Genomic DNA, 12,693 nt, shown 5'->3' with positions numbered 1-12,693 from the left:
TGCCTCATTTAAATTGTCAATTCCATTGAATATCTGTCAAATAAATACTTGTTTTAGATGCCAGTGTAAATTAGGTTTAGGAACTGATATTATAGATTGTATGTATGTATTTATGTTGATTAATGGCTGAACCCTAATTTATGGTAAGTATTAAATTTTTGTTAATTTTCATAAGATGATAATATTATTTGTAACTCATCTTTAAAAAAAAATACTTCAAAACTTAATTTAATTGCATAAAAATGATTTATTTATTTTATAGGCTTATCAACACTTTTTTTTGAAATTCTACAAGTTCCGAATGAAATTGTTGTTACTGTCCATGAAATGAAATTATTATCTGTGTGTAAATAAGTATGTAGTGGGGAGGAACACAACTCTTGAAATGCTTGTGATGAATGAACGAACTGATATCAGAATACTGGACACAATTTGTTATTTTTTGCCTATAAAAGATCTTTCATTGTATTTTACTCTCATCAGTGGACATTCTCCTCTCGAAGTGATCGTGCAGTGAACATTTTGCTAATTTAATTACCCAATTGAAAATTATTTTTTAATAGAAAAAGGTATGGAATAATTAATGTGAAATATAAAGTGTGGAAAGGATTTTTCAAAGGACAATGTTTTTAATGAATACTTTGAAGATTAAAGAATGAAATTGTGTGCCTTGAAGTGAAAAATAGAGTGACTTTTTTTCTAACAAAATGTTATTTTTAAAGCCTAATTTAATAAGAAGTGTTTCATTTAATAATCTCTGATCCTACTGGATTTATTCCAAAGGGTTTGTAGGGGTTGAGTGTTAATATGCTATATATAACCTTTGTTAAGTGGATACCTTTAACAATAGTTCTGTTCTGTTCCCGTAGTTTTGCTACTTTTGCAACTGTTTCCAAAAAATTCCCGAAAGTGTGACTTTAATTATTTTATTTTACTATAAACTACACTGGAGACGGAAATCAAATTTTCGTGATCCTTGGGAATTCCATTCAAGCGCCATCCTGGTTATGCTATGAACATTTTTCTCCTCATTATGCCATAGAAATGGCTTTTCAGGTAGCCACCAAAAAGGGTACCTCCCGATTTTCCGTATTTTAAAAGTTTCAGTGTCATTATCAATCTGAAATGGATGAAAGTTGGTATTTAGTCTTCCATGGGGATATGAAATATTCCAGAAGAGAATTATAAGTATAGGTCCACGTTTTAGAATAGCCCCCATAGAACGGTACCTACCGGTTTTCGGTATTTTAAAGGTTTTAGCCTCATTATCCAATCGAAATGGCTGATATTTGGTATTTAGTCTTCGTTGGCGCTGCAATTTTTTTCGGAAATTTGTCGGTGCCGGTCCACGTGTTGATATTGCCCCCAGAGAACAGTACATCCCGATTTTCGGTATTTTAAGGGTTTTAACATCATTACTCCATCGAAATTGCCCAAATTTTGTAATTATTCTTCTTTGGGCTACAAATTTCTCCAGAAATTTATCGGATTAGGTCAATGTTTTGATATAGCCCCCATAGAACGGTAAGATTTTAGCCTCATTATCGCACCGAAATGGCTGAAATTTGGTATTTGGTCTTCTTTAGGCCAACAAAAAATTTCCCCATAAATTCGTCAGTACAGGTCCACGTTTTGATATAGCCCCCATACGACGGTAAGAGGGTTTAGGCTCATTATACCATCGGAATGGCTGTAATTGGTATTTGTTTTCGAGATGGAAATACAACATTCATACAGACAATTGTAAGTATAAATTCATGTTTTGAATATAGCCACTATACAGGAGGTACACCCGATTTTCGTCATTTTTTGAGGATTTTTGCTATTTTGATGATTTTAGCTTATTTTTCATACAAAATAGTAGTAATTCGTAATTTAAGGTTCGAAAAAGTCAGAAAATTTGTCTACGAAAAATTGGCCTCATATGTCTACATTTTGGTATTACCTCCATATCACGGTGCCTCACGAATTTAAGCTTAATTTTCCGACCAAAATAGCACTTATTTGCAATCTAAAGTTTTGTAGAGGTTAAAACCCGTATCCACAAAAACTGCAGGCATATATGTAGGTCCACATATAACGGTTCCTCCCGACGGATGTTTCTGTAATTTCGAACAGCGGGTTCTCAGATTGGAAGGTAAACGATACCGCCCGATGTGAAGTTTTTTTTCAAGGATTTTTCTACTAAATTGGCAGTAACTTGGTATTTCGGATTCTAAATGAATAGAAAATCGTCACGCATCAATAAACGTTCATATCTTGGAATATAGCCCACATGAATGTACCTCCCGATTTTTCGTATTTTAAATGTTGGACCCAAATTTTTTTGTTTGAATTCCTACCCTCTAAAATTTTTCCATTTGATCCAAAAACCTTATAAATAAAATTTAATGGTGATCGGTAAACGTTAACCCGTGCCGATCATTGTTTCCATAGTAATTTGTATGGGACCAAATGTGTACACGTTGCTCTTGAACAAACTTTAAATGAAAGGAGCTTACACCTGGGAAGTTTTAGCGGATTCTGAAACTACAGAAAAAAACGCCGTAGCGCTTTTTAAATAACCATATCAAAATGAAACTAAAGAAAATGTTGTAGCAGTGACAATTCTCTACAAGGTTGTCCTTTATGATATTTTCGTAGGGGGATATAGGAAGTCGTAGACCTTTACTGATAATTCTTTTCTTTTCCAAATAACAATTTTCATTCATTTCGGTGGGATATTTACGTCACATATTTCACAATTACGAAAATCAGAAGGTATCGTTCTATGGGGGCTATATCGAAACGTGGGCCTTTACCGACGAAATTCAGTCGGAAAGGGTTTTACTTCCAACGTAAACTAAATACCAAATCTCAGCCATTTCGATGGGTTGTTGTGGCCACAACCTTCAGAATACCTAAAATTGGGAGGTACCGTTCTATGGGGGCTATGTGAAGGCGTGGACATATACCGACAGATTTCATTTAGAAAGTTTTATAACTCAAATGAGGTCTAAATACCAAATTTCAGCAATTTCGGAGGAATATTGCGGCCACATCCTTCAAAATACCGGAAATCGGGAGGTACCGTTCTTTGGGGGCTATACTTGTTTATAAAATATTTCATTTGAAAGGGATCTGAATAGTAGGGGTGTAGGGTAATTACATATATGGTCGACACGTTCGACTATAGCCCTTTTATACCTATTACATATATTTTCTTTTCTGCGTATCTAATTGTTTGGAATACCAAAAAGCTGGACCCACTTCTTGTTTCACAAAACAATGTCATTGTGGTAGTGGTACCATATATGGGAATCTCGATAGAACACTTTTGATTTCTATAACAATAACTCTCACTCTCTTTAGGTGAGATGCACTCTCAAACCAATACTTATTGATATGCCCATTTCAATCGATTGTTTTTTATGTTTGTCTTTCAATAATCTCTTGATGAGCTACGCTTCTTTTTCGTCTCGTTCAACCTCTTAAAAGAGTGCAACTCTTTACAAAACAAAAGCTTCTTCAATCTACCCACTGTCGATCACTAAGCGCATAAAGCTCATTAACATCTGATATTAAAAGTTAGTTGCTTGTTTTGGACGCTGTGATCAGGTTGACTTTCTTTGCGACCGGTTTATTTAAAAACAAAAACGTCACACTTGCGCATAATCTGTGCACGAATCGCGTTAAATTCAAACATAAAAGTGAATTAAATTAAGATTTTATTTATGTGACGTTGGGATTTCTCATTGTCTAATTAAATCCAAATATAGTTTTGCATTCATTCAATTGTTTAATTGTAATTGTGATTTTATTGGGCCTTGACTTTTTTTGCTGTGGAAGTTATTCAACCTGCCAGACAAAAAATAAAAATAAAACAAAACAACGAAAATAAAAGAAAAACCAAAAATGTTAAGGCTTCCAAGTGGTAAACCAATCTTCTTGGCCTTTTGTTTTGTCTGGTGTTTGATGGCAGTTGGCACTCATGTTGCTGCTGCCGACGAAAACCATGATGAGATGGTAGTGGAAAAAGTTGTTGTGTCCCTGGAAGTTCATGTCAATGCAGATAATTTTTCGGTAAATAAACAACATAAAAAGTGGTTCTATATATGAACTTTTAATTAAAAAAGTGGCTGTGAAATAAGGTTTCGGTTTTGAAAATTTCTTCATCATAATTTTGCATGGGCGCGTCTTCGTTTTCAATGACACTCGCAGTGTTTTATTTCTCACATACTCTTATATGGAAATAAACTTGTTAAGCCCATTGCACAATATGTGACAACAACACCAGAAATGACTCCAACAAAAAATAGCAACAAATTATTAACATCCCAAATGCCAAAGCGATACACTACAGTTTTTGGTGTGTTTTAAATTAAAGATTATTTTAAATAAAAAAGGAAATGACAAGTTATTTTTTTTTTGTGAAATAAAATCATATTTTATCCCCGTTATTAGCGGTGAGATCTCGTGGGATCCACATAAGCTGTTATGAAAAATATTGAATGAAATGTGATGAAACCTTTCAAATCATTATTCTATCATTTTTTACAAAATTCTTTCTAAAATCGTGGGCATATTTATGACGGAGGTTTCTATTTCAGTAGGTTTTGGTAGAAACTTTTGCTAAACCCCGAAAATACCTATAATGCGATATAACATTGTATGGGATATATTCCAAAACGTGACAATTAGAGACAATTTTCTTTAATTACTTATCCGACCCTCAATGAAAAAAGTTCAAAATATCAGCTAATTTTAATGAAAAATACCTTTTGGAAGATTATTCGTCCTGAGATAATCCTGTGATTAAACACTAAAAGACGGTTTCGCGTTGTGATATTGATTAACTGTATTTATGTCAAAAAATGAGGCCGGGCCGAAATTTTTATACCCTCCACCACCAGTCGTAATGAAGTAAAATGGAAAATACTAAGCCAATCCGACACGTAAAGGCCCATTTCCTAGGAGAAGTGGAATATGTTCATTGAAGAATATGACTTTCTTTTAAACAAGGTTTAATGCGAATGAGACATGGATGTTTTCTACGCGGTCAAAATCCGAAATACTAAGTTACAGTCATTCAATTTGGACGATGAGTGTACAATAGGGCGACTCCTGTCCTTTAAATTTTGTCCATTTGATCCAAAAGGCGTATATATGCACTTTTATGGCGATCGGTTAACATTAACCCGTGCCAACCGAGCCATCTTTGTTTCCATAGTAATTTGTATGGGCCAAAGGTGCATTTTCACGAAAATTATGGTCCAATCGATGAAAAAAAAAAACAATATCAGTTCATTAATGTGGGTAAAAGACCGATTTCTACAAAACTATATGATGATCGGTTAACGATAACCCGTGCTCCCTGACCGATATTTTTATTAACGCATCGAAATATTCATCGGAGACCCTATAAAGTATATATTTTCTTGATTAGGGTAAAATTCTAAATCGATACAACCATGTCCGTCCGTCTGTTGAAATCAGGATACAGCTCGTAATTTTAAAGATAGAGCTTCGTAATTTGGTATGGATGTTTCTATTGCTCTTAGGATGTATGATATTTGCAAATGGGTCATATCGGTCCACGTTTTGATATAGCCCCCATAGAACGGTACCACCCGATTTTCGGTTTTTTGAAGGTTTTAGCCTCATTATCACACCGAAATGGCTGAAAATTGATACTTCGTTGGGGGTATAAAACTTTCTCCCAGAAATTTGTCGGTATAGGTCCACGCCTAAGTATAGCCCCTATAGAACGGTACCTCCCTATTTCCCGTATTTTGAAGGTTGTGGCCACAATAACCCACTGAAATATCTGAAATTTGGTATTTAGTTTTCTTGTGACGTCAATATCCCACCGAAATGACTGGCATTTTTTATTCAGTTTTCCATATATATATATGTCCTTTTTTATTTGATAAAGAAATGTGATACAAAATGATATGAAAACATCTCAAAACAAAGTTCATGTTGAACATAGGGCGGTAACAAATTCTTTCCATCTTCTTCTGTCGTTAGCTAAACATTTGACCTGGTTCCATGTTTTGTTGAGGGCTTCGTGTTCTCTTTTAACACATCTAATCCATGTCGTTCGGGGCCGCCCTGGTCTTCGGTAACCCTGTGGATTCCACTGCAGTGCCGTTTTCGTAATATCATCATTGGGGCGTCTTAGAATGTGCCCAATCCAAGTCCATTTTCTTTTCTTTATTTCTATATCGACTGGGATATTATTCGTCATTGTGAGCAGCTCATTTGTTGTTATTACATTGGGCCAATGTATATGAAGAATACGTCTGAGGCAGCGATTTATAAAAGTTTGAAGCTTTTTCAGATTCGCTTGTATGGTGCCCCATGTTGATGAGCCATAAAGCAGCACTGATTTCACGCTGCTGTCGAAGATACGTAATTTCGTTTTGCGACTAATGTTGTTAGTACGCCATGTTTTGTGTAGGGCTTGAAATGCTGCCCGAGCCTTGTTTATACGGGCCAAGATGTCGTCATCAGAACCACCATGTGCTGATATTACGCTACCGAGGTAACAGAAAGTATCAACGTTTTCGATGGTAATGCCGTTCACTGTTAAAGGTGTTGTAACATTAGTGCCAATTCGCATTAGTTTTGTCTTTTTGATGTTTATTTTTAGACCTATACTTGATGCGTTGATTATAAGCCTGTTCAGTATTGTTTGGATGTCTTCAAAGCGATGGGCCATGAGACAGATATCATCTGCATAGTCAATGTCATTGAGGCGATTGTTAAGGTTCCACTGTATACCACATGGGGCTTCGCTGTTTGTCTTGTTCATGACATAATCTAGCATTAGCAGGAATAAGGTTGGTGAGAGAATGCACCCTTGTTTCACTCCGGCTGTAGTCATGAAGGGTGGACTTTCTGCTGTATTGAAACGCACACGGCACGACGAATTCCTGTAGAGTTCCCAGATGAGGTGTATTATTTTTTCCGGTATACCATTTAACGAGAGGATGTCCCACAGTGCATCTCGTGATATGGTGTCGAAAGCTCTTTCAAAGTCGACAAATAGTAGGTAGAGATTGGAGTTGTATTCCTTCGATTGCTCGATGATAATGCGAAGAGTATTGATGTGGTCGGCGCAAGACCTGCCCGCACGAAACCCTGCTTGTTCGCATCGCAGTATTGACTCTACAGCTGGGCGTATTCTGTTTAGCAGAAGGGAAGCCATAAGTTTCGCAACAGAGTTAAGTTAGTTAGTTTTCCATGGGGTTATAAAATATTCCAGTAGAGAATTATCAGTATAGGTCACGTCTTCCTATATCCCCCATAGAAGCGTACCTCCGGATTTCCGGTATTTTGTAATTTGTGGCATCAATATTCTACCGAAATTGTTTAAATTTGGTATTTAGTTTTAATTTGGGGTATAAAACTTTCCACATTAAATTGGTCGATATAGGTCCACGCCTTCACATTGACCGCATAGAACAATACCTCCCGATTTTCGGCATTTTGAAGGTTGTGCCCTCAATATTCCTCCGAAATGGCTGAAATTTGGTACTTAGTCTTCGTCGGTGGTATAAAACTTTCCTCAGAATTTTGTCGGTATAGGTCCACGCCTCCATAAAGCCCCCATGGAACGGTACCTTCCGATTTTCCTAATTCTGAGGGTTGAGACGTCAATTTATTTAGTTTTCCATGGGGTTATAAAATATTTCAGTAGAGAATTATCAGTCACGTCTTCCTATATCCCCCATAGAAGTGTACCTCTTGATTTACGGTATTTTGAAGGTTTTAGCCACATTATCTTCTATCGGAAGTTTGGTATTTAATCTTCTTTGAGTCTAAAAACTATCCGCTAAAAACTTGTCGGTATAGATCGAAGTTTTGATATAGCCTCCATAGAACGGTACCTCCCGAATTTCTGTATTCTCAAATTGCTGAAATTTGGTATTTAGTCTTTTTCATAAACGAAAAGAAAATAAATTGTTCCATTTTACTTCAATACAACTCGTGGTGGAGGGTATAACAAATTCGGCCCTGCCGAACTTAACGCCGTTCTTACTTGTTAACAGATCTTTTTATACCTTCAGTCTTTAGGCTAACAAGGGTATATACACTTCGAAACGCTAAAATGTGTCTCATCGAAATAATGGTTTTAGACCCCATAATACGTTTCTGACAATTTGGAGTAGATATAGCCATGTCAATACGTCCATCCGTTTGTCTGGTGCACACGATAACTCTTGAACGAAGCAACCGATTGGGTCCAACAGTTTGCATTCGTCATATTTTTCCAAATTTAGTTTAAGTTCGAAGATGGTCCAGACCGGTCCACTCCTTTGGGTACTTTCAACAAAGAAGTGGCTAAAATGGTGAGCACGATAACTTTGTACATCGTAATATTTCTACCAGACATATGTAGGTAGATCAGGTTCTAATATGGACTATATCGGTCAAGTCCTTAGGGTATCTACAACACAAAACATCAATTTAGTATAGTATAACAATCTGGTGTAGATTGAACATTAAAACACAAGCGAGGATTGATGTAGACTGCCGGATGAGCAAGTTATCTCATTGTGATCTTATCTGATAGTTACATAACGTGTTAGAATGGAGATAACCCTTTGTGATCTTATCTGGTAATTATGTAGATCAACAACTGAGCGACTTTATTTAATTTTCTTCTGTTTAAGTACTGGTTATGAGAAGCGACTAATACGTCTAGTACAGAGTTATCTATTTTAGTAGTAATGGGCAATAATGGGTTGTTACACAATAGTAGTAGAAAAAAATATTTACATGGTTGTATTTTGTCAGTTAAGTTTAAAATTCAATGAATTAATCACAATGGGAAATTGGAATATTTACAAAATCACAATAACAAAGGAACACAACTATTAAAACTATTACTATTGAAATGTAGAGGGCTTAAAACTGTATTTATTAAAATATGGATTGCTTCTATAGCTTAATACCTCCCCTCGAGTCGTTTTAATTTTTTACAACAGGTTGTGCTCGAGGCCTTTATTATGAAGGCACAATTTTTTTCAGGGCAAGTGCACACTTCCTGAGGAAATGACCTGTAGTGGGATTCTCTAGGGCATTTTTTGGTTATCGACAAAAATTGGTCAAATTAAAACGCAAAATTATGAATGAAAAGTTCAAACAAAAGTTGACATCACTGTTGCTATCAGTAGAACTTTGCGACTACTTTTTATTGGTCGCTAACTTACCATATAATATCGTTAACTACCGAAATTATAAGCATTTTAATTTTAACGATTTTTGTCGATAACCAAAAAATGCTTTAGAGAATCCCACTACTGAAAGCTGTAAAAAATGCCTACGACCACCACGTGTAATGGTAAGAGCGCACGGTAACTTTCGAACGGGATATCATTATATTTCTGCGAATCTTAGAAAAAATTCGAAGGTGGTGCTTATCAGTCCGCTACTTTGGGTACCACCCCCCACACACACAAATTAAAAGAAGGCGCGATATCTCTTGAAAGGATCAACCGATTTGGTCCACACTTTGGATCCCGTAATATTTTTTTCACATTTGGCGATCGGTAAACGCAAAACCGTGCCAACCTAGCGATCGGTTAACGATAACCCGTGCCTCCTGGCAGATCTGTATTTCCATAGTACATTGTATAGAGGCCAAAGGCGAATTTTCAGAAAATCGCTGTACAGGCCGTAATTATTTTCTAATCGATGAAAAAAATACCAGTTCATTATTATGGCTAAAAACGAATCCTACAAAATGGTATGTATCGTTCGTTCATTTTTAACGACGAACTCTTCTTACTACAACTTGTTGAAATTTCATGTTCGATCAGTGGCGCTTGTACATCTACCTTGATCATTGTGCCATTTTTGAAATTAACTACAAAAAAGTGTAAACATCTGGGTGTTTTTCAGGATTTCGTGGATTTCGAAGCTTAAGTGTAAACATGCCATAAATCCCAATATACACTTGCTAATTGTACTTGCGGCAATTACTTTTGTTGCAAGGAGTGAGATGAGGCTAATGGAAACCTTTCTTGCCGACAAATTAACTTAATTAATAAATATAAATTAGGACTTAAACTTCCGAATGAAAAATGGAATATGATCTAAATCCCCCCATTTACCATGCCTAAACATTTATAATATTCATTTGTTTTATAAATATTTATTACAGTTATGCAAGACACTTCAAATAACGGAAACTGTTTACAAAGATTCTGAAAAAAAAATTATCACAAAGCACCAATTTAAAATTCCTGTTCTTTTTTATATTACATATGTATCTGCTTTTCATTTTAAACCGAGTCACTGGGTCTGGGTTGCAGTTGATTTACGAAGAATTGTAACAAAAAATCACACTGACAGGTGTTCACTGATTTGGCTGTAGCAACAGCAACTGAATTGTAGAAGAAATTAAAAGTTCACATAAATAAAAATAACTTACATTTACATTGACATATAGAAATATGCGGTACTTGCAAATACATTTTTAAATGTCATTACCGGCATTCTGCATATAATTAACTTTGAATTGGAATTGCGTTACATGGAGAGGGGAAAAAGATTTTCTATATGTCTGTGATTTTATTAAAAATAAACTATTTTATTGAAGTGACAAAGAGCTATCATTCTCATATAAATGAGTGCAGACCAATTCTATTTGAAGCTAAATGATGCCGACTTCAATATCACTTTAAGAGAACCATTACTTTTTTTTGATCACGGCAGTAATTTTAGTTACATGAAATCAGTTCGCAGAACTATAAAACAAAAATAAAATACAAATACGAATGAATGGCTATAGAAACGTTTAGGGTTTAAAAGTTATTTTGAAATTATTGTTTTCATTTTAATTTTTTAAAAAAATATATACATACATTATAAAGATCACTAAAGGTTATCTGTTTTAAACAAAAGAAAAAAAAAATAATAATTTATTAAAAAATAGCTTTTAATCAGCCTAGTTGACACCTGGTTTGATAAGTATAAACAACAATTACACAATCCCTTAGTTTCCTTTTCAATTTTTATACTTAACAAACATCTGACACCCTTTGCCCGTCTTAGGAATATAATGAAGATATTAGAAAATAACATTAGGGAAGACTATTAAAGGCTAGAGGTATTCTCTACAATTTACAAACTCCGCTCCGAAATCCACTCGATTTCACGTAATCCTGAAATACAGCTAGGTTGTACACAAGTAAATGAACAAAAATTGTCTGACAATGTGAATGCTATAGCATTCACGTCATTTTGCATCGGAATGCTATAGCATTCACGTCCGCGAACGTGTTAAATGCCAAGTTTCTTTTAGTTGGTTAGATAATGTGAATAAAACCTTCTAGTATACATCAAAACGTGGACCTACGTATATCCACTATTCTCTGTAGGAATGTTTATTAACGGTGGCACCCTACACCGTGGTGCAATGGTAAGCACGTCCGCCTTGCAACCTGTATGGCCGGTTTCGATTCCCAGGCCGGGCAAAAACAACATATTTTCAAACGGTGGAAAAATACCCCTCAGCGTTTCCAGCCATGTAAAACTTCTCTATAAGACATGCCGTAGGTCCCTAATGATGGTAATAATTAATTTCGATAATGTGATAAAACTTTCAAAATACCGAATATCGACCGGTACTTTTCTATGGGCCAGTATCAAAACGTAGACCTTCATCGATAATTCGCTGTTGGGATATTTCATACCCCTAGCGAAGACTATGTATCATCATTAAGCCATTTAAGTTGGATTAAACGAATGAAACCTTGAAAATACCGCCTTTTCGGTGGGATATTGAAGTCACAACATTCAAAATACCGAAAAATATCGGGAGGTTCCTTTCTATGGGGGCTATATAAAGGCGTGGGCCTATACCGACATATTTAGAGGGGAAAGTTGTACCCCCCATGAAGGCAAAATACCAAATTTCAGCCATTTCGATGGATTATTGTGGCCATAACCTTCAAAATACCGAAAATGGGGAGGTACCGTTCTATGGGGGATATATTAAGGCGTGGACCTGTATCGACACATTTCAGGTGGAACGAAGACTAAATACCAAATTTTAGTAATTTCGGTGGAATATTGAGTCTGAAACCTTCAAAATACCGAATATCCAGAGGTTCCGTTCTATGGAGGCTATATGAAGCCGTGCACCTATACCGACCAATTTTAGGTGCAAAGTTTTATACCCCCAACGAAAACTATATACTAAATTTTGGCCATTTTGGTGCGATAATGAGGCTAAATCCTTCTAAATACCGAAAATCGGCGGTACCGTTCTATGGGGGCTACATTTAAACAATTTCTGTACAATAATGTGACTAAAACATTCAAAATACCGAAATCGGAAGGTACCATTCTATGGGGGCTATATCAAAACGTAGGCAGTCCTATGCCGAAAATGATCTGAAGAAATATTTGATACCCCTACTAAAGACTATATATCAAGTACCAACCAATTCTGTAAAATACCGGTACCGTTCTGTGGGGGCTACATCAAAACATGGGCCTATACTGAAGATTCTCCGAATATGTATTTGATACCCTTACACTTAAAAGTAAATATAAAATTTCCGCCATTTATGTTGAATAATGTGGCTAAATCTTTCAAAATACCGAAATTCGGGCGGTACCTTTCTATGGGGGCTGAAACAAAACGTCGACCTTTGCCGACAATTCGCCTTAGGAATATTTTATGCCCCTAGCAAA

General features: G+C 35.7%; 1 protein-coding gene across 3 annotated transcripts in view; it reads left to right on the top strand.

Annotated features, from left to right (window-relative positions):
- Positions 1 to 12,693, top strand: part of LOC141397017 (regucalcin-like) — a 40,581-nt gene that overhangs the window by 25,189 nt on the left and 2,699 nt on the right. The window contains exon 1 of one of the 3 annotated variants that reach the window (XM_073972802.1): positions 343 to 569. The exons of 1 other annotated variant lie outside the window; for it this stretch is intronic. Coding sequence is in view for 1 of the 2 variants with exons in the window: in XM_073972801.1 (XP_073828902.1) it covers positions 3,895 to 4,062 (168 nt within the window). In the remaining variant the exon portion in view is untranslated. Of the gene's footprint in view, positions 1 to 342; positions 570 to 3,524; positions 4,063 to 12,693 lie in introns of those variants that run through there. One more of the 3 variants, XM_073972801.1, reaches the window with a different exon arrangement.

The sequence above is a fragment of the Musca autumnalis genome, unplaced genomic scaffold (genome assembly GCF_047663935.1).
Source record: "Musca autumnalis isolate F117 unplaced genomic scaffold, ASM4766393v1 scaffold_3, whole genome shotgun sequence".
NCBI lineage: Eukaryota > Metazoa > Arthropoda > Insecta > Diptera > Muscidae > Musca > Musca autumnalis.
Note: the sequence above shows the minus strand (reverse complement) of the source record. Positions and strands in the feature narration are given on the sequence as shown.